The 13432-nt window shown below is 40.5% G+C and overlaps 1 protein-coding gene across 1 annotated transcript; it reads left to right on the top strand.

Moving 5' to 3' along the window:
• Nucleotides 1-16: 16 nt before the first annotated feature.
• Nucleotides 17-11966, top strand: LOC133109468 (equilibrative nucleobase transporter 1-like). The gene is made up of 11 exons (XM_061218791.1): nucleotides 17-451; nucleotides 916-1045; nucleotides 2003-2049; nucleotides 2188-2264; nucleotides 2396-2488; nucleotides 4786-4925; nucleotides 6523-6665; nucleotides 8577-8684; nucleotides 9267-9453; nucleotides 9762-9885; nucleotides 11787-11966. The coding sequence occupies exons 1-11, from the start codon at nucleotides 265-267 to the stop codon at nucleotides 11964-11966; spliced, it is 1416 nt and encodes a 471-aa protein (XP_061074775.1). The 5' UTR covers nucleotides 17-264.
• Nucleotides 11967-13432: the final 1466 nt, after the last annotated feature.

The following is a 13432-nucleotide window of genomic DNA, read 5'->3' as shown; positions in this document are numbered from 1 at the left end:
AGAGGACTGAAAAAGAGGGAGAGGTTAAGGACTGAGAATAGAGGGAGAGGTAGAGGACTGAAAAAGAGGGAGAGGTTAAGGACTGAGAATAGAGGGAGAGGTAGAGGACTGAAAAAGAGGGAGAGGTTAAGGACTGAGAATAGAGGGAGAGGTAGAGGACTGAAAAAGAGGGAGAGGTTAAGGACTGAGAATAGAGGGAGAGGTAGAGGACTGAAAAAGAGGGAGAGGTAAAGGACTAAGAATAGAGGGAGAGAGAGGCTGAAGATGCTGTGGTTTCTACGTGGAGTGAGGCTGCGCTGCTGGCTCACCCTGGCCACAGGACTGGTGGAGTGCCTGTTTTTCACTGGGGTCATTTATGGGTGGGCCTCCCTGGTGTTTATCCTGAAAGCCAGTGGATACTTCAGTGACCAGTGTGTGAATGCCACAGGACCCAATGGCACACAGTACATGGGTGAGTGTGATTGTTTACTCCTGCACTTGATGGTGTGGGCAAAGAATCTTTGATGAGAAGAACAACAAAACCTATTTCACCGTTTTGTATATGTCTTCGCACTAGAAAGCAGGCAAATGAGTATCGACTTAATGAGACTACACTTTCAATTTCAATTTGTGAGATAGTATAAGTAATTATTTGAAATGCTCTATATATTTAAGAAATGTAATATAATGTTAAGATGTTTTGAATTAAGTTTTAATTAAGAATTAAGGAAATATTTATTGTAAATAAATAAATAAAATAAAAAATTAATTATGTTAAAGTAAATTGCATTGTAGGTAATACAGTATATTAAAAGTAGGCCAATACAAAGGCATGATAACAGCAAATGCAGAAGATGATGCAGTGCACAGGAATTGAAAAGGACGTTTTTAAAAACGCTTATGGTGTGAACACCTCTTTCCCTCCACTTGCCCCAGACTGTAGCAAACAGAACGAGCTCTTTTCCCTGGTTTTCACCATCACCGTCATCTTACAGAACTTCCTCAGTTTTCTCAATGGATTCTTCTTTGACCGCTTCGGTACCATGGCATCCAGACTGCTGGCAATGTGAGTTTCAGACGTTGTTGTGGTGTAAAGAACAGTACATGTAAGACAGGTAGCTCAAGATTTAATATGCGATTGAGCTAAAGGAGCTGGACCTGAGGTGGCATTCTGGACAAAAATGATTGTGTTGTGCTCAAGAACAAATGAAGATCTTATGTGCATGAATTAAATGGTGTACAAAGGTGATGAGAGGTCTGTAAGCAAGCAGATGAACAACTGAGCAAATTGCAATACGTTCAAGCAAATGTAAATGTGCATGTCTGGCACTGTTGCTCACAGAACTAGCTGGAATAGGCCTACAACTTAAGCGTATATATTAAAATACCTCATGACAATCACAGGCCATTTAGCTCATTGATATCAGGTTTTGATACACCAGGCCCAGTTGCGAGAACAAGACATAGGTTTTATTGCCAAAGTGTCTAAATAAAGCCTAAATGGGTCGATAAACAACAGTTCCAAACTAGACCGATGGGAAAAGCAAAATGCGAAAGTCGGAGGCAAGACGGGTTGTAACTAAAATCTATCGGATAAAACCGCTGGAGAGTACAATAAAGACACATAACAATCTGGCAACGAGACATACAAAACGAGGGTTTTTTATAATACAGGTAACAAGAGGAAAGGGCAATCAGGTGTGGGGAAACAATCAGGAAGTGAAAATGCAGGTGATATGAATAACAATGAATTTTATTGTTTTATTCACGGTTTGTGCAAAAGAAAATACACCAAACATAGTTAACCATCCAGTCAACATCCAAACAACACCAAACATAGTCAACCATCCAGTCAACATCCAAACAACCATGAGCCCCATGAGCAAAGAGAAAAAGAGCAGCAAGAACTTCTCCAGCAGAAGTCCTTATGTAGGTAAACTTCTCCAAAGCAAATCCTTACATCCTTTTACATACAATGATTAAACTCATTTGAGTATTTGTTTTGTTTTTTTTATATTCCCAGAATACTGTACACCACTGGTACCTTGTTGATTGCTTTTTCACATCCAGGTAAAGTATTCTGGGCCTTTAACTGACACTTACCCTGACACAGTGGCAGTTTTCCATGTAGGCTTCTGTGTCAGTGTATGCTTAGCCTTGAGTAACCCTTTCTCAGTTTCCCTATCTCTACCCCTCTTTCTTCTGCAGAGATATCCAATATACTGTTTCCAGGTCTGGCCTGCATTGCGATTGGAAACAGCATGTTATTGCTCACAAATATGCAGGTGTGTTCTCATTCTCACTGTTCAATCATATTCAATAACATGGCAAACACGAGATTGCTGCTTTGAGAAATGCTCATGATGTAATGCCTGGCACTATCTTTTCAGAGTTGTGATTGTACTTTCTCATCCAGGTGGGGAACCTCTTTGACACCCATCGTTCCACCATCATCACCTTGTATATCGGAGCCTTCAGCTCCTCTGCCATCACCTTCCTCATCATCAAGGTAAAAGCAGTTAAGTAGTGTACATGTGGGTCTCACCAAAAAGGTGTGCAAATAACACTTTTGACAGTGCTGATAGAGTTTAATTTTATTTTAAATGTTTGAAATCACTCACACTATGCAAGAAAGGTCACATCCCATTGAAGCAACATCGTGCCCCTGAACAAAAGATGCGGAAAACCATATGGAGTCGAGTGCGCTACATTTCTTAATTTCCCCAGAGGATTTTTCAGACAAACTCATGCCTTTTATCTATTAATTTAAGGGTTTACAGTCACATTTTTAACACTGTTATACTCATAAAATAGTATATGAGAATAAGAATTAGCTAAATGTGTGCCTAATTACTAATTTTAAAGTAGTTGGAGGGGGCATTGCCAAACTAATGCTATATAGCATAAAAAGACTATTTCTATGTAAGACTATGTATTTTTCTCAAGAATTGACGTTTGTAAAAAAAAAAAAAGGCTTTGGTCATTTAGATTAATTTTGTAGAACTTTATCTTGGCTTTCATAATCATTATGACTTAATGCCAAAATTCTGAGTGTAATATATTTTAAACACAAGATGACAAAGCAGCACCCAAAAAGAGTTTGGAGGATATCCAGCTTGTCACGGTTATCAGTCACCATGCAGACACACAGTCGTGTCATCTGCTCTCACAGCTACAAGCTAATGTATTTGGTTTCATCTGATTTTACTCAAGAAATGTCTTTGCTTTCATGATCTGTATATCTGAATTAAATAAAACTATAGTTTCATTGTTTTTAAACGTACGACGACAAGTTGGCACTGGAGTTCTGCTACTGAGACTGTGCAGCCATTTATAAGCCACTAGTCGCAAGTAGCGACCACATTAATGTCTTGGCTTTCATGATTTTTAGGTATATATCAATGTCAAATTCAGTTTTAAACTTTTTCAGTTTTAAATTTGGACAATAATGCTATATACACTCACCGAGCACTTTATTAGGAACATTTGTACTTTATTACACCTACTTTACGGGTCAGGAGCTTCAGGTAATGTTCACATCAACCATCAGAATGGGGAAAAAATGTGATCCGAGTGACTGATTGAATGATTGTTGGGGGCAGACAGGGTGTTTTGAGTATCTCAGAAACAGCTGATCTCCTGGGATTTGCACGCACATTAGTCTCTAGAGTGCAAAGAATGGTGCAAAAAAAATTAATAATAATAATAATAATCCAGTGAGCAGCAGTTCTGCAGACATAAATGCCTTGTTAATGAGAGACGTCTGAAACAAGGCCCAGAGGATTTTTCCATCAGTGTTCTACTTGGCTGACATTTCCACTGGGCCAGCTTCCAAAATAAATATAATAAATTTTTTCATGAGATTATACAGACTGTAGGTGCCAAATTCATATGTCTCTTATTTACATGTTTTAAATGTAATATATTTTGTGTGTAATGTAGCCAATATTAATAAGTTTGGCTATTCTAGCTGTTAAAAACGTGCACCATTTACATTGCTACGGTGTATTATTTAAAGTGAAATTGTGAGAAATTGTTTCATGTGTTTTTAAGAAACCATTGGAACCAAGAAAAAGAACATTGGACATTTGTTTGTGGGTGCTGGATGATTAGTTATTTAAGGAGGGGGGGGGGGGGGGGGTGTGTGTGTGCCAGATGCCTAGTCATTTCATGTAAACTGATATACACTCAGTGAGCACTTTCTCAGGTAACTGCTGCTCACTGGATGTTTTTTGCCCAACTCTCTGCAAACTCTTGAGACTGTTGTGTGTGCAAATCCCAGGAGATCAGCAGTTTCTGAGATGTTCAAACCACCCTGTCTGGCACCAACAATCATTCCACGGTCAAAGTTACTTAGATCACATTTTTTCCCCAATTCATCTAAAAATCAGCTGCACCTCTTGACCATGTCTGCTTACTTTTATGCATTTGGTTGCTGCCACATGATTGACTGATTAAATATTTCCATTAACAAGCTGGTGTACAGGTCTACCAAATAAGGTGCTCAGTGAGTGTGTATAGCCAGTGAAAAGAGATGATAAGTGGAGAAAAATGGAGTGACTTTCCTTTCAAAGTATATACATCTAACCTGTCTGCTAATGCTTATCAAGTGGCATCCAGGAAGTGTGTTGTTCTTAAACCTTTTTCTGACAAGTATTCCAATACTAAGCCAAAGAACGGATTGAGTGTAGCACCTGATTTGCCATCTTGGTGTGACCACATGCTGTACTACCTATACATTAAATTGCTAAATTACAGCTTTATGGCTTGGTTATTTCTAACAGATGTATCCATCTTTTGCTACAGGTGGCATCTGAAAGAGGGATCTCTCTGCACTACTCTTTTTTCTTCTTGTCGGCATGCAGCATAATCCACCTCATGAGAACCTTCATCCTCATGCCAAAGAGGCACATCCCCTACCCCCTCCCTGAGGGCTACACTTATGGGTACGAACCATCAACCCTGGTCAAAGTACTCAATGACCTACTCCTCGCTTCTGACAGTGGCTACATCTCTGTACTCGTGCTTCTAGATTTAAGTGCAGCATTCGACACAGTTGATCACCTCATCCTGTCGAATAGAATTGAAGATTGTATCAGATCTATCAGACCGATATGAATTTGTGCATTTTAAAAATGACTCCTCTTATCAGTCTATGGTTAGATATGGAGTACCACAAGGATCTGTGCTTGGGCCCTTGCTCTTCTCTCTCTAAATGCTTCGCCTGGCACAAGTAATTTGCAAACATGGCATTAACTTCCACTGCTATGCAGACGATACCCAGTTGTATTTGTCAGTCAAACCTGAGGAAGTTGTCTAGCTGTCAAAAATGGAAGCTTGTGGTAAAGACATAAAGCAATGGTTGAACCACAACTTGACCTTTTGATAAATTCTGATATGACAGAGATAATGGTAGTGGGGCCTGAGATGCAAATTATCTGAAGATATGCCTAATATTGATGGAATTACCATCACTTCAAATGCTGCCATCAAGGATCTTGGTATTACTTTTGATCCAGAACTTCCATTTGATGCACATAAAAACATCTCTCTGGTTGCTTTTTATCACTTGAGGAATATTTCTAAAATTCTGAAAATACTGTCCTTACATAATGCAGAAAAGCTAATCTATGCTTTTGTTACCTCAAGATTAGATTACTGCAATGCTCTTTTGTCTGGATGTGCAAATTACTGAAAGGGCTCCAGCTAATTCAAAATGCAGCAGCTCGTATTCTTACTAGAACAAGGAGATTTGAGCACATCAGCCCAGCTTCACTGGTTGCCTGTTAAATTCCGATTAGATTATAAGATTCTACTTCTGGCCTTGCAGGACTTACATGGGCTTGCCCCACTATATTTAAATGATTTACTTTATTCCTTAAACCCCCTCACGAATGCTCCGTTCGGATGGTGCAGGCCTCCTTGTTATTCCTAGAATAGCTAAAAGTACCATAGGCGGCAGAGCCTTTTCTTATCATGCTCCTCTCCTATGGAACAAATTGCCTGTTCATGTTTGGGGTGCAGACACTATCACCTTATTTAAAGTTACATTAATGTAATGTAATGATGGGCAGGAGTGGGTGGCAGGCAAAAGCTATAGAGTCTCTGGTGGACTTAGTGGTCAGTGCTGTCACTGGATCATTACTGATAGTGCTGTGTTAAGCTTAACCAATGGTCTGGTGGTGACTGCCCTCATCAAGCCTCATGGCTGTGTTGGCCACTGCCTCTGTTTCCCTTAGCTATGCTGCCATAGCCTTATTCTGCCTGGGTTTACCTTATCGCATGCAGACACCGCTCTTTCTCCTGCTGTGATTGATCAATTACCATCTGAACCCCCTAACAATGTTACTTTCCTCTTCTCCCCACTCTGGACCCTATCCAGGCCCGGAGCTCCCGCCCAAGACCAGCTGTGCACCTCCCTCCTGCCAGTGCTGATTCAGCTGTAGCACCAAGCCTGTCCCCTTGCATCATCTCTGCTTGGACTTGATTTATTCAGATTTATTCAGATTTCACAAAGGTATTAAATCCTGGTTTCTGTTACAGGATGAACTGTGGTCAGATCAAGTGCAACCGCTCTTGTCTCACAAAAGAAGCACAGAGAGAAAACATAGAGTCAGTGCAGGGAGAGGAAGGGATAGAGAACGCAACATCTGAACAAGGGAGCCCCCAGCAGACCCCACAGACAGGTACGGCTCTGCCATGCAGTGTTACAGTGAAAGAGCACACTACAAAATAAAGCACACTACTTCACAGGTTGGAAAATAAAACTTAAGTCAATAAGCTTTTTTTAAGTTTATAAAGGTGCCATCAATTCATCATGCTGACCCTGCTGGCTCACGGAGACACAGCCCAAGGTATTCCTCAGGTTGTCTGCTGCTCAGCTGTGTACGCACTCAGTCAAGACATCACATGTTTGTGTGTCTTCTTTTTCCATCATGAGCACGCTTTGGAACGTTGGGCAACAGCGTGCTGTATCATTTGCAGTGGTTTAGTGGCACAATCAGGGAGTCCTGTGGGAAAACAATCGCAATAGTCCAGCATCAGAGCAACAGGGCACAGACTAGAAGCTTTGTAGAGCATGTGGTGAGGATGGCGCATTCTTCAGATTTTGCATAAGAAAGAAACTGGAAAGAATCTGCACATCTGACTCAAGGCTTTCTAAGTTCAAAAGATCAGATTCACAAACTGGAAGATGACACTGGAACGCCACTGAGGTCTACAAAAGCATACATCAAGGGTCATTGGCAAGCTACTTAATGGGTGCAATGTCATAACAGGCAGGAGAGAAACTGTTCCGTCTTCATTTGGTCCACAACAAATTGAGAAGAATTGTTACGATGTGAAAATTATAGTGTTGAAGTCCCACCCACCACAAAAGCATGTTGTCAAAGATCTGTGCTGATACCTTGATGGGGAGCAGGCTGATGTTAGTGTTAGCACTGATCAGTTTAATTTCCTGTCTTTTGAGGCTTTCAGCAAATGCAAACATTTCACTAAAAACGTGTGATTAATTAATCAATTACAGCAGTTGATCACACAGTTAACTCACCAGATACCTGAAAACAAAGGGTTTCACAAAAGGTGAAAACAAAAACCAGCAGACCCAGTAGCTCTCCAATAGGCTAGCAAGGTTGGATGTCATGATTTGTGTTTTCTGTATCAGTATTCTCTCTACAAGTCCCCAGCATTTTGCCTTTTATTTCCCTTTCTGACCACCGTAGTTCTGTTTTCTGTTCATTCATTTCTCCTGTGTCTCACTTACTGATTATCGTGCACACCTGATTCTCGTTTCCCCTTGTTATGTTGTATTTAAACCTGCCTGTTTTGTTTGTTCAGTGCCAGATTGTAATGTGCTCCTGCCATTCTCTCCAGTGTTTTCTGTCTGATTTACCTGTGTTCTGACCTGTTCTATTTTCCTTGACTACCACCTTTTGGATTCTCCTTCTGTTCGTGTACGACCTGCTGTCATTGGTCTTTGTTTGGATTCCCGGTTTGTGCTTTTGGACTTCGTTCGATTTCCTGTGCTTTGTCTGCTTGCCCCGTTAACAAACCCTTGCTTGGATTATTGACCACAAACTGCTTTGCTTGCTGTGTTCCTGTTTGCCAGCTATCGACCTTGGCCTATTTAACCTGCCCAATAAAGTATTTTATTGGAAATTATGTAAGCGACTGGGTCCATTATTTTGAAGCCTGACAGTTGGAGACCATTGTTATAGGCTATGTGCATGTTATCCTGCTAACCACAGATTACCGTTAACCTAGGATTGTGCAGGTTTGGGTTTGAGACTCTTTTGCCCCGGTAACATGTCTTCCTAAACAGTGAGCTGGCTAAGTAAAACCGAAAATCCTGACTTCCAAACTGTCTTGGATGCTGGATGAGTCTCTCTGAATCGCGTCTGTGCAAGCCCAACAGACTTAACTGCATTGCGATTAGAAGCAGGAATTGACATCACAAATTAGAACACATGGTTTTCAGTGCTTTTCAGTGTGAGACAAAGAGCAGAAGAGAGACAGGCTGAGGAGCTGAAGTTGTGTGTGAGGCCATGCTATGGTGTGCTGCTGGATGCTAATCCTCTGCTCTCCTCTCCCTGTCTCAGTGAGCCACTACACCAACGTCTTAGCCTACACACAGTTAGGTGGGATACTGTGCGCCCCCTTAAATGGCCTGATCATTGACAGATCCAAGGGCAAGCTACGGGCCGAAGGTAGGTACCTGTGTTACCTGCCCACAGGTGTGCTGCAGCAGGGCATGCAAATACAGCAGTGTCACAAGACATGGAAATCATGTCTGGTACTAGCTGGTATAGCAATGAACTTGTTTGCAGCAGTGTATGGTAATAGAAAATGCAAATAAAAAATGAAAACCTCAGCAAAGTATCGCCCCTTTTCTTGACACTTGAAAACTTGAAAATGACATGCCCAAAATAAAATGGTTACTATTCTTGAATCCTCCCAACTACTGGCATAATACTGGTAACCCTTTGTAGTTTGTTTTCCAAAAATGACTCAAAGTATTACTACAGCAAAGTTACAGAAGCCCAAACACAGTGAAAGAGGAAGCTTTTATTCTCATGAAAAGACTTTCTGTTTCTGAAAGGATAGATTATTGTGGCAGTGGCTGATGCAATTAGAAACACAATGGAGCCAGGCTTAAAAATAACTGAGTAAAGAATCTTAGTTCAGCATGTACCATAACCCTGTAACCAGCATGATCAGGACATTGCGGCAGGTTCAGTGTTTGGTGGCTGCCTCTAACTCTGCTAACCCAGCTCTTGCCTCTGCCACAGGAGAGACGGAGGAGGAGAGTAACCTGCGCTCTGTGGTGCTCTCCCTCTTCCTCACTGCCCTGCAGTGCCTCTTATTCTCCATCTGCGCCACCATACCTGTGCTCCCGCTTCAGTACCTGACTTTCGTCCTGCAAGTGGTCAACCGTGCCTTCTCGTTTGGAGGGACTGCAGCCTTCATCAACATTGCGTGAGTGACCATGTTGTGACTAAATTCAGATTCTCTCATTCCGCAGTCTAGAGGGATATATCCAGAGGCGCACATTCCAGAACTGTTTATCATGACTGTGTGTACCCAGCCTGGGGCCGATCTCAGAATAACTGTTGTTTCTGATTGTCATGATTATTATGAGTAGCAGTGCCACCATGTCTCCTGCATTCTTTCTCATTCTCCTCCATTTTACCCCTCTTCTTTCCCCTTTTACCCCTTATCCTATCATTCAACTGTCCTCTATCCATCTGCTTTCTTCTAATCTTAGTCTCCTCTTGTCTCTACAGTTTTCCAGTCTGTCACTTTGGTAAGCTATTAGGTGTGGTTAACGCCGTATTGTCTGCGGTGTTGCTCCTGCAATTCCCCTGCATCATCCTGGTGAATGAGGTGTTGGATGGAGACCCCTTATACGTGAGTACTGCACCACTATGCTCTGCACCTACACACCCAACATCCACTCACAGGAGAATCATTACATGAATCATTCTTCACTTGGCGGCCGTTGATGATATTTGTACCGTTCAGTTGTGAATATTTTCCATTGGAATTATAATTAATTGTGACACGTTAGGCAGACCTGGTCACAGTCAGTTTGATTCCCTGCCCTGGAACTTTCTGTGCTGTGATCACATCCATTCTGCTTTCCTCCATAAGGGGGTTGCTTGCTCTCCTTACATCTGGCAATAAAGACTGTGGCCCCTCTTAAAAAAGAGCAAACTGGACACTCCAATTACAAACCCATTTCAAATCTCCCATTCATAAGTAAGATTATTGAAAAAGCTGTTTATAATAAACTTACTTACCTTAAATGGCTAGTTTGATCAATTTCAGTCAGGTGTCCAATCCCACCATAGTACTTATAAAAGTAATAAATTATATTAATCTGAATACCGATTCAAGTGTTACTGGATCTTAGTGCAGCTGATTATTATTTGATACTGATTATGCGTCCGAGCGAACAACCATGACATATAGAATCCCCCAAGGCTCAATTATTGGGCCTCTGTTATTCAGTCTCTATATGGTCCCATTAGGCCAAATCATGTGAGACAACACATTTGCTTACCATGCAGTAGCGATGCAGATGACAATCAAATTTACTTGGCTATCTCTCTGAATGACTATGGTCCCATAGACTCAATGTGTCAATGCATAGAACAAATAAACAATTGGCTGCGCCAACATGTTCTTCATTTAAACAAAGACAAAGCAGAGATAATTTTATTTAGCACCAAATAAGCAAGACTTGAAGTTTGTGTTCTCCTTCAGTCCAGGGCTCGAAAGGCTAAAAGTCACTCAGAAAGACAGAAATCTTGGGTGTGAAAATTGATTCAGATTTTCACTTAAGCACCCATATTAAAGCAATAAAAAATATTAACAAATAATTAAGCAAATCAGTCTTCTATTATTTTAAGAATATATCAAGAATCAGAGGTTTCATGTCTAAGAGAAACTGATCCATGTCTCCAGGTAGACTATATGGTCTCTTTTACAGTCTTTCCAAAAAGAACATCTGCAACTCATTCAGCCACATACTAATCGTGTGATTCCAAATATAAAATTGTAAAATTCTTGTAGCTCTTAAATTAAGTCCTTGAAGACAGAGTTACTATCACTTTTAATATGTATTTTCTTTCGGAGCTTTGGAATTTCTTAAATCTGTCTTTTTGTAGCCCTTTTTATTATTTGTTCAGAGAAATATTAATTTAAGATTACTCTCATTATTGGCCTAAATTACCTCTAGTTCCTAACCCTTATTGTTTGAAGGGTTTAATGCCCCAGAAGGTAGGAAATAACTAACTGTAAGGTGCAAAATTTTAATATTCTACATAACCAATCTTAAACTCCTTTGTTGTGTGTCCACTATCTTTGTTCTTTGACTAAAATAACGTTAAACATAACTGTAAAAAAATTGAATTAACTTGTTTGACCAAGGCTAATTAGTTTTCTTATATTATTTCATTTGTTTAATGACAAAAAATGACAAATACCGGTAATACCCATATAATAGTAATTGCCTTATTAAAAGTATTTAAAACAGGTTGTACCAATTGAAAAAATCATTTTAATCTATCTCAACCACAGCTAGCTTAATCTGCTCTGGAGAATCCAAACAATCCTGAATTGACAACAATTGAATTTGTATTGTGTCATGAGAATGAAAATTCCCAAAATTCCAGGAACATTGCTGACAATTTCAGAAAATTCTGTAGGTCTCCAAGTTTCCTGGAAAATTCTCTTCCTTTGCAACTCTAGTTTTGAAAAATACATGCAAATGAGTGTTCCAGTCTCTTCTCTTTCTCCCTCTGCAGATAAACATAGCCCTGTGCATCCTGTGCCTGGCCACGTTCATTCACCCGGCCTATGTCTATATCCGCTGGCGCAGATTGGCCAATCAGAGAAGACGCTCCACCCAGCCACCTCCCAACGATGAGAACGCCTTCTCTGGAGACAATGAAGACCAACCCCAGGATGCCCCAGGCTCCTCTTAGACATCCCCAAAATGAACACTCACAATGTCTCAGGCCTACTGTTTTATGAGGGTCAATTCTTTCCCCCACTGAGTGGTTAATTACAATATTGGTCATGTTTGTTAAATAATAAAACAAACATGACCATGTTGGCTTCTTCTTTCCTGCTTCTGTAAACTGTCTTTGTGACATATGTTCTTTACGAATATAATTTATTTGATATAACAGTGGCAGCTGGTGGTGATATTGGATGGGGGGGCGGATAAAAACTAAAAGTCTGATCACTATCCATAGCTCATGCTCCAGCATTGCATTTGAATACTATTTGATGAATTTTATTCAAAGCACCTTACAATACCATGAGCTCATACATTTTTCAGGACGGCTGGCACCAGTGGGTGCCATGCGCTACCAGTTGAGCTACAGGACTACAATATATGCCACTACACTGTTAGAGCAATACAACTATGAAGCCAAGCCTTGCTATAGTCGGTGCACTTAAAGAGAAATCTCTCTTACTGGACCGTCAGTAATTAGGTGTGCAACGAATAGTTGCCAACTCATTTTATTGTTGATTCTTTGGTTACGTCATCGAATGTGTTTTTCACGCTGACTTGGAATGCATTGTAGGAATTCCCGCTTATACGGCTACTCACCAAATAAATAATTCTCCGCTTATTTTAACTTCCTATTTTATTGTTTTGTAAAAACAGTATTATACTTATACATGTGCACATATGCAGAATATAGCTAGATCCTTGCTAACGGAATGGAATTCAGCTAATTGCAATTAGTCTGGATAGGTAAATCGTTAAAATAACGCGGTTTTAAAATGTTGCCCGCTCGTTTAAAAGAAACGTAGCTCTGTAACTATACACATCCACTTACACTGCCACAACTTAACCCCCTGTCACTAACTAGAGTTTAGCTGATGTTAACCATGCAGTGTCCATCTTAGTTCATGTTAATTTATCTAATGGTAACATCAATGTAAGCGTCACTGTCTGTCGTAGCCAACATAGGACATCGTATTCATTTGTTGAAACCAACCCGTTTCTAAAGCGATATGGAGTAAAACTGATTAAAAACGGCATCTTAAACAAGCGATACGGGAAACCTACATTTTTGTTCTCGTTGTGGTTGGCGAGAATTTTTCAAAGGGAAAACATTATCCAGTCATAGAGCTTGGCCTCGACAGGAGTTTTAACAGACAGACCACTTTTTACTGGACTATCCGGCAGGTAATCTGTCATAATGATTCTAGTATCCAGACGTGCTAAAAAGACAAAGGGTTTTGGACAATCCTTTCTTTTTAGATAGCAATATAATTGTGTTGACGGGCAACGCCTTGTGTTGTTGCTCAATAGGCCCAGATAGCAAGTGACTTTGGACCGGTTCTTTGACCAGGCTATTTGGGACTCCAATGATGTCTCTTGGTCTCTCTTTGCTATCTAGTAATCTCATTGATGAAGCCAAGCACTTTTTTG

Source organism: Conger conger, chromosome 14 (genome assembly GCF_963514075.1).
Source record: "Conger conger chromosome 14, fConCon1.1, whole genome shotgun sequence".
NCBI classification, from domain to species: domain Eukaryota; kingdom Metazoa; phylum Chordata; class Actinopteri; order Anguilliformes; family Congridae; genus Conger; species Conger conger.
The sequence above is the reverse complement of the archived record's forward strand: the minus strand, read 5'-3'. Positions and strand labels throughout refer to the sequence as shown.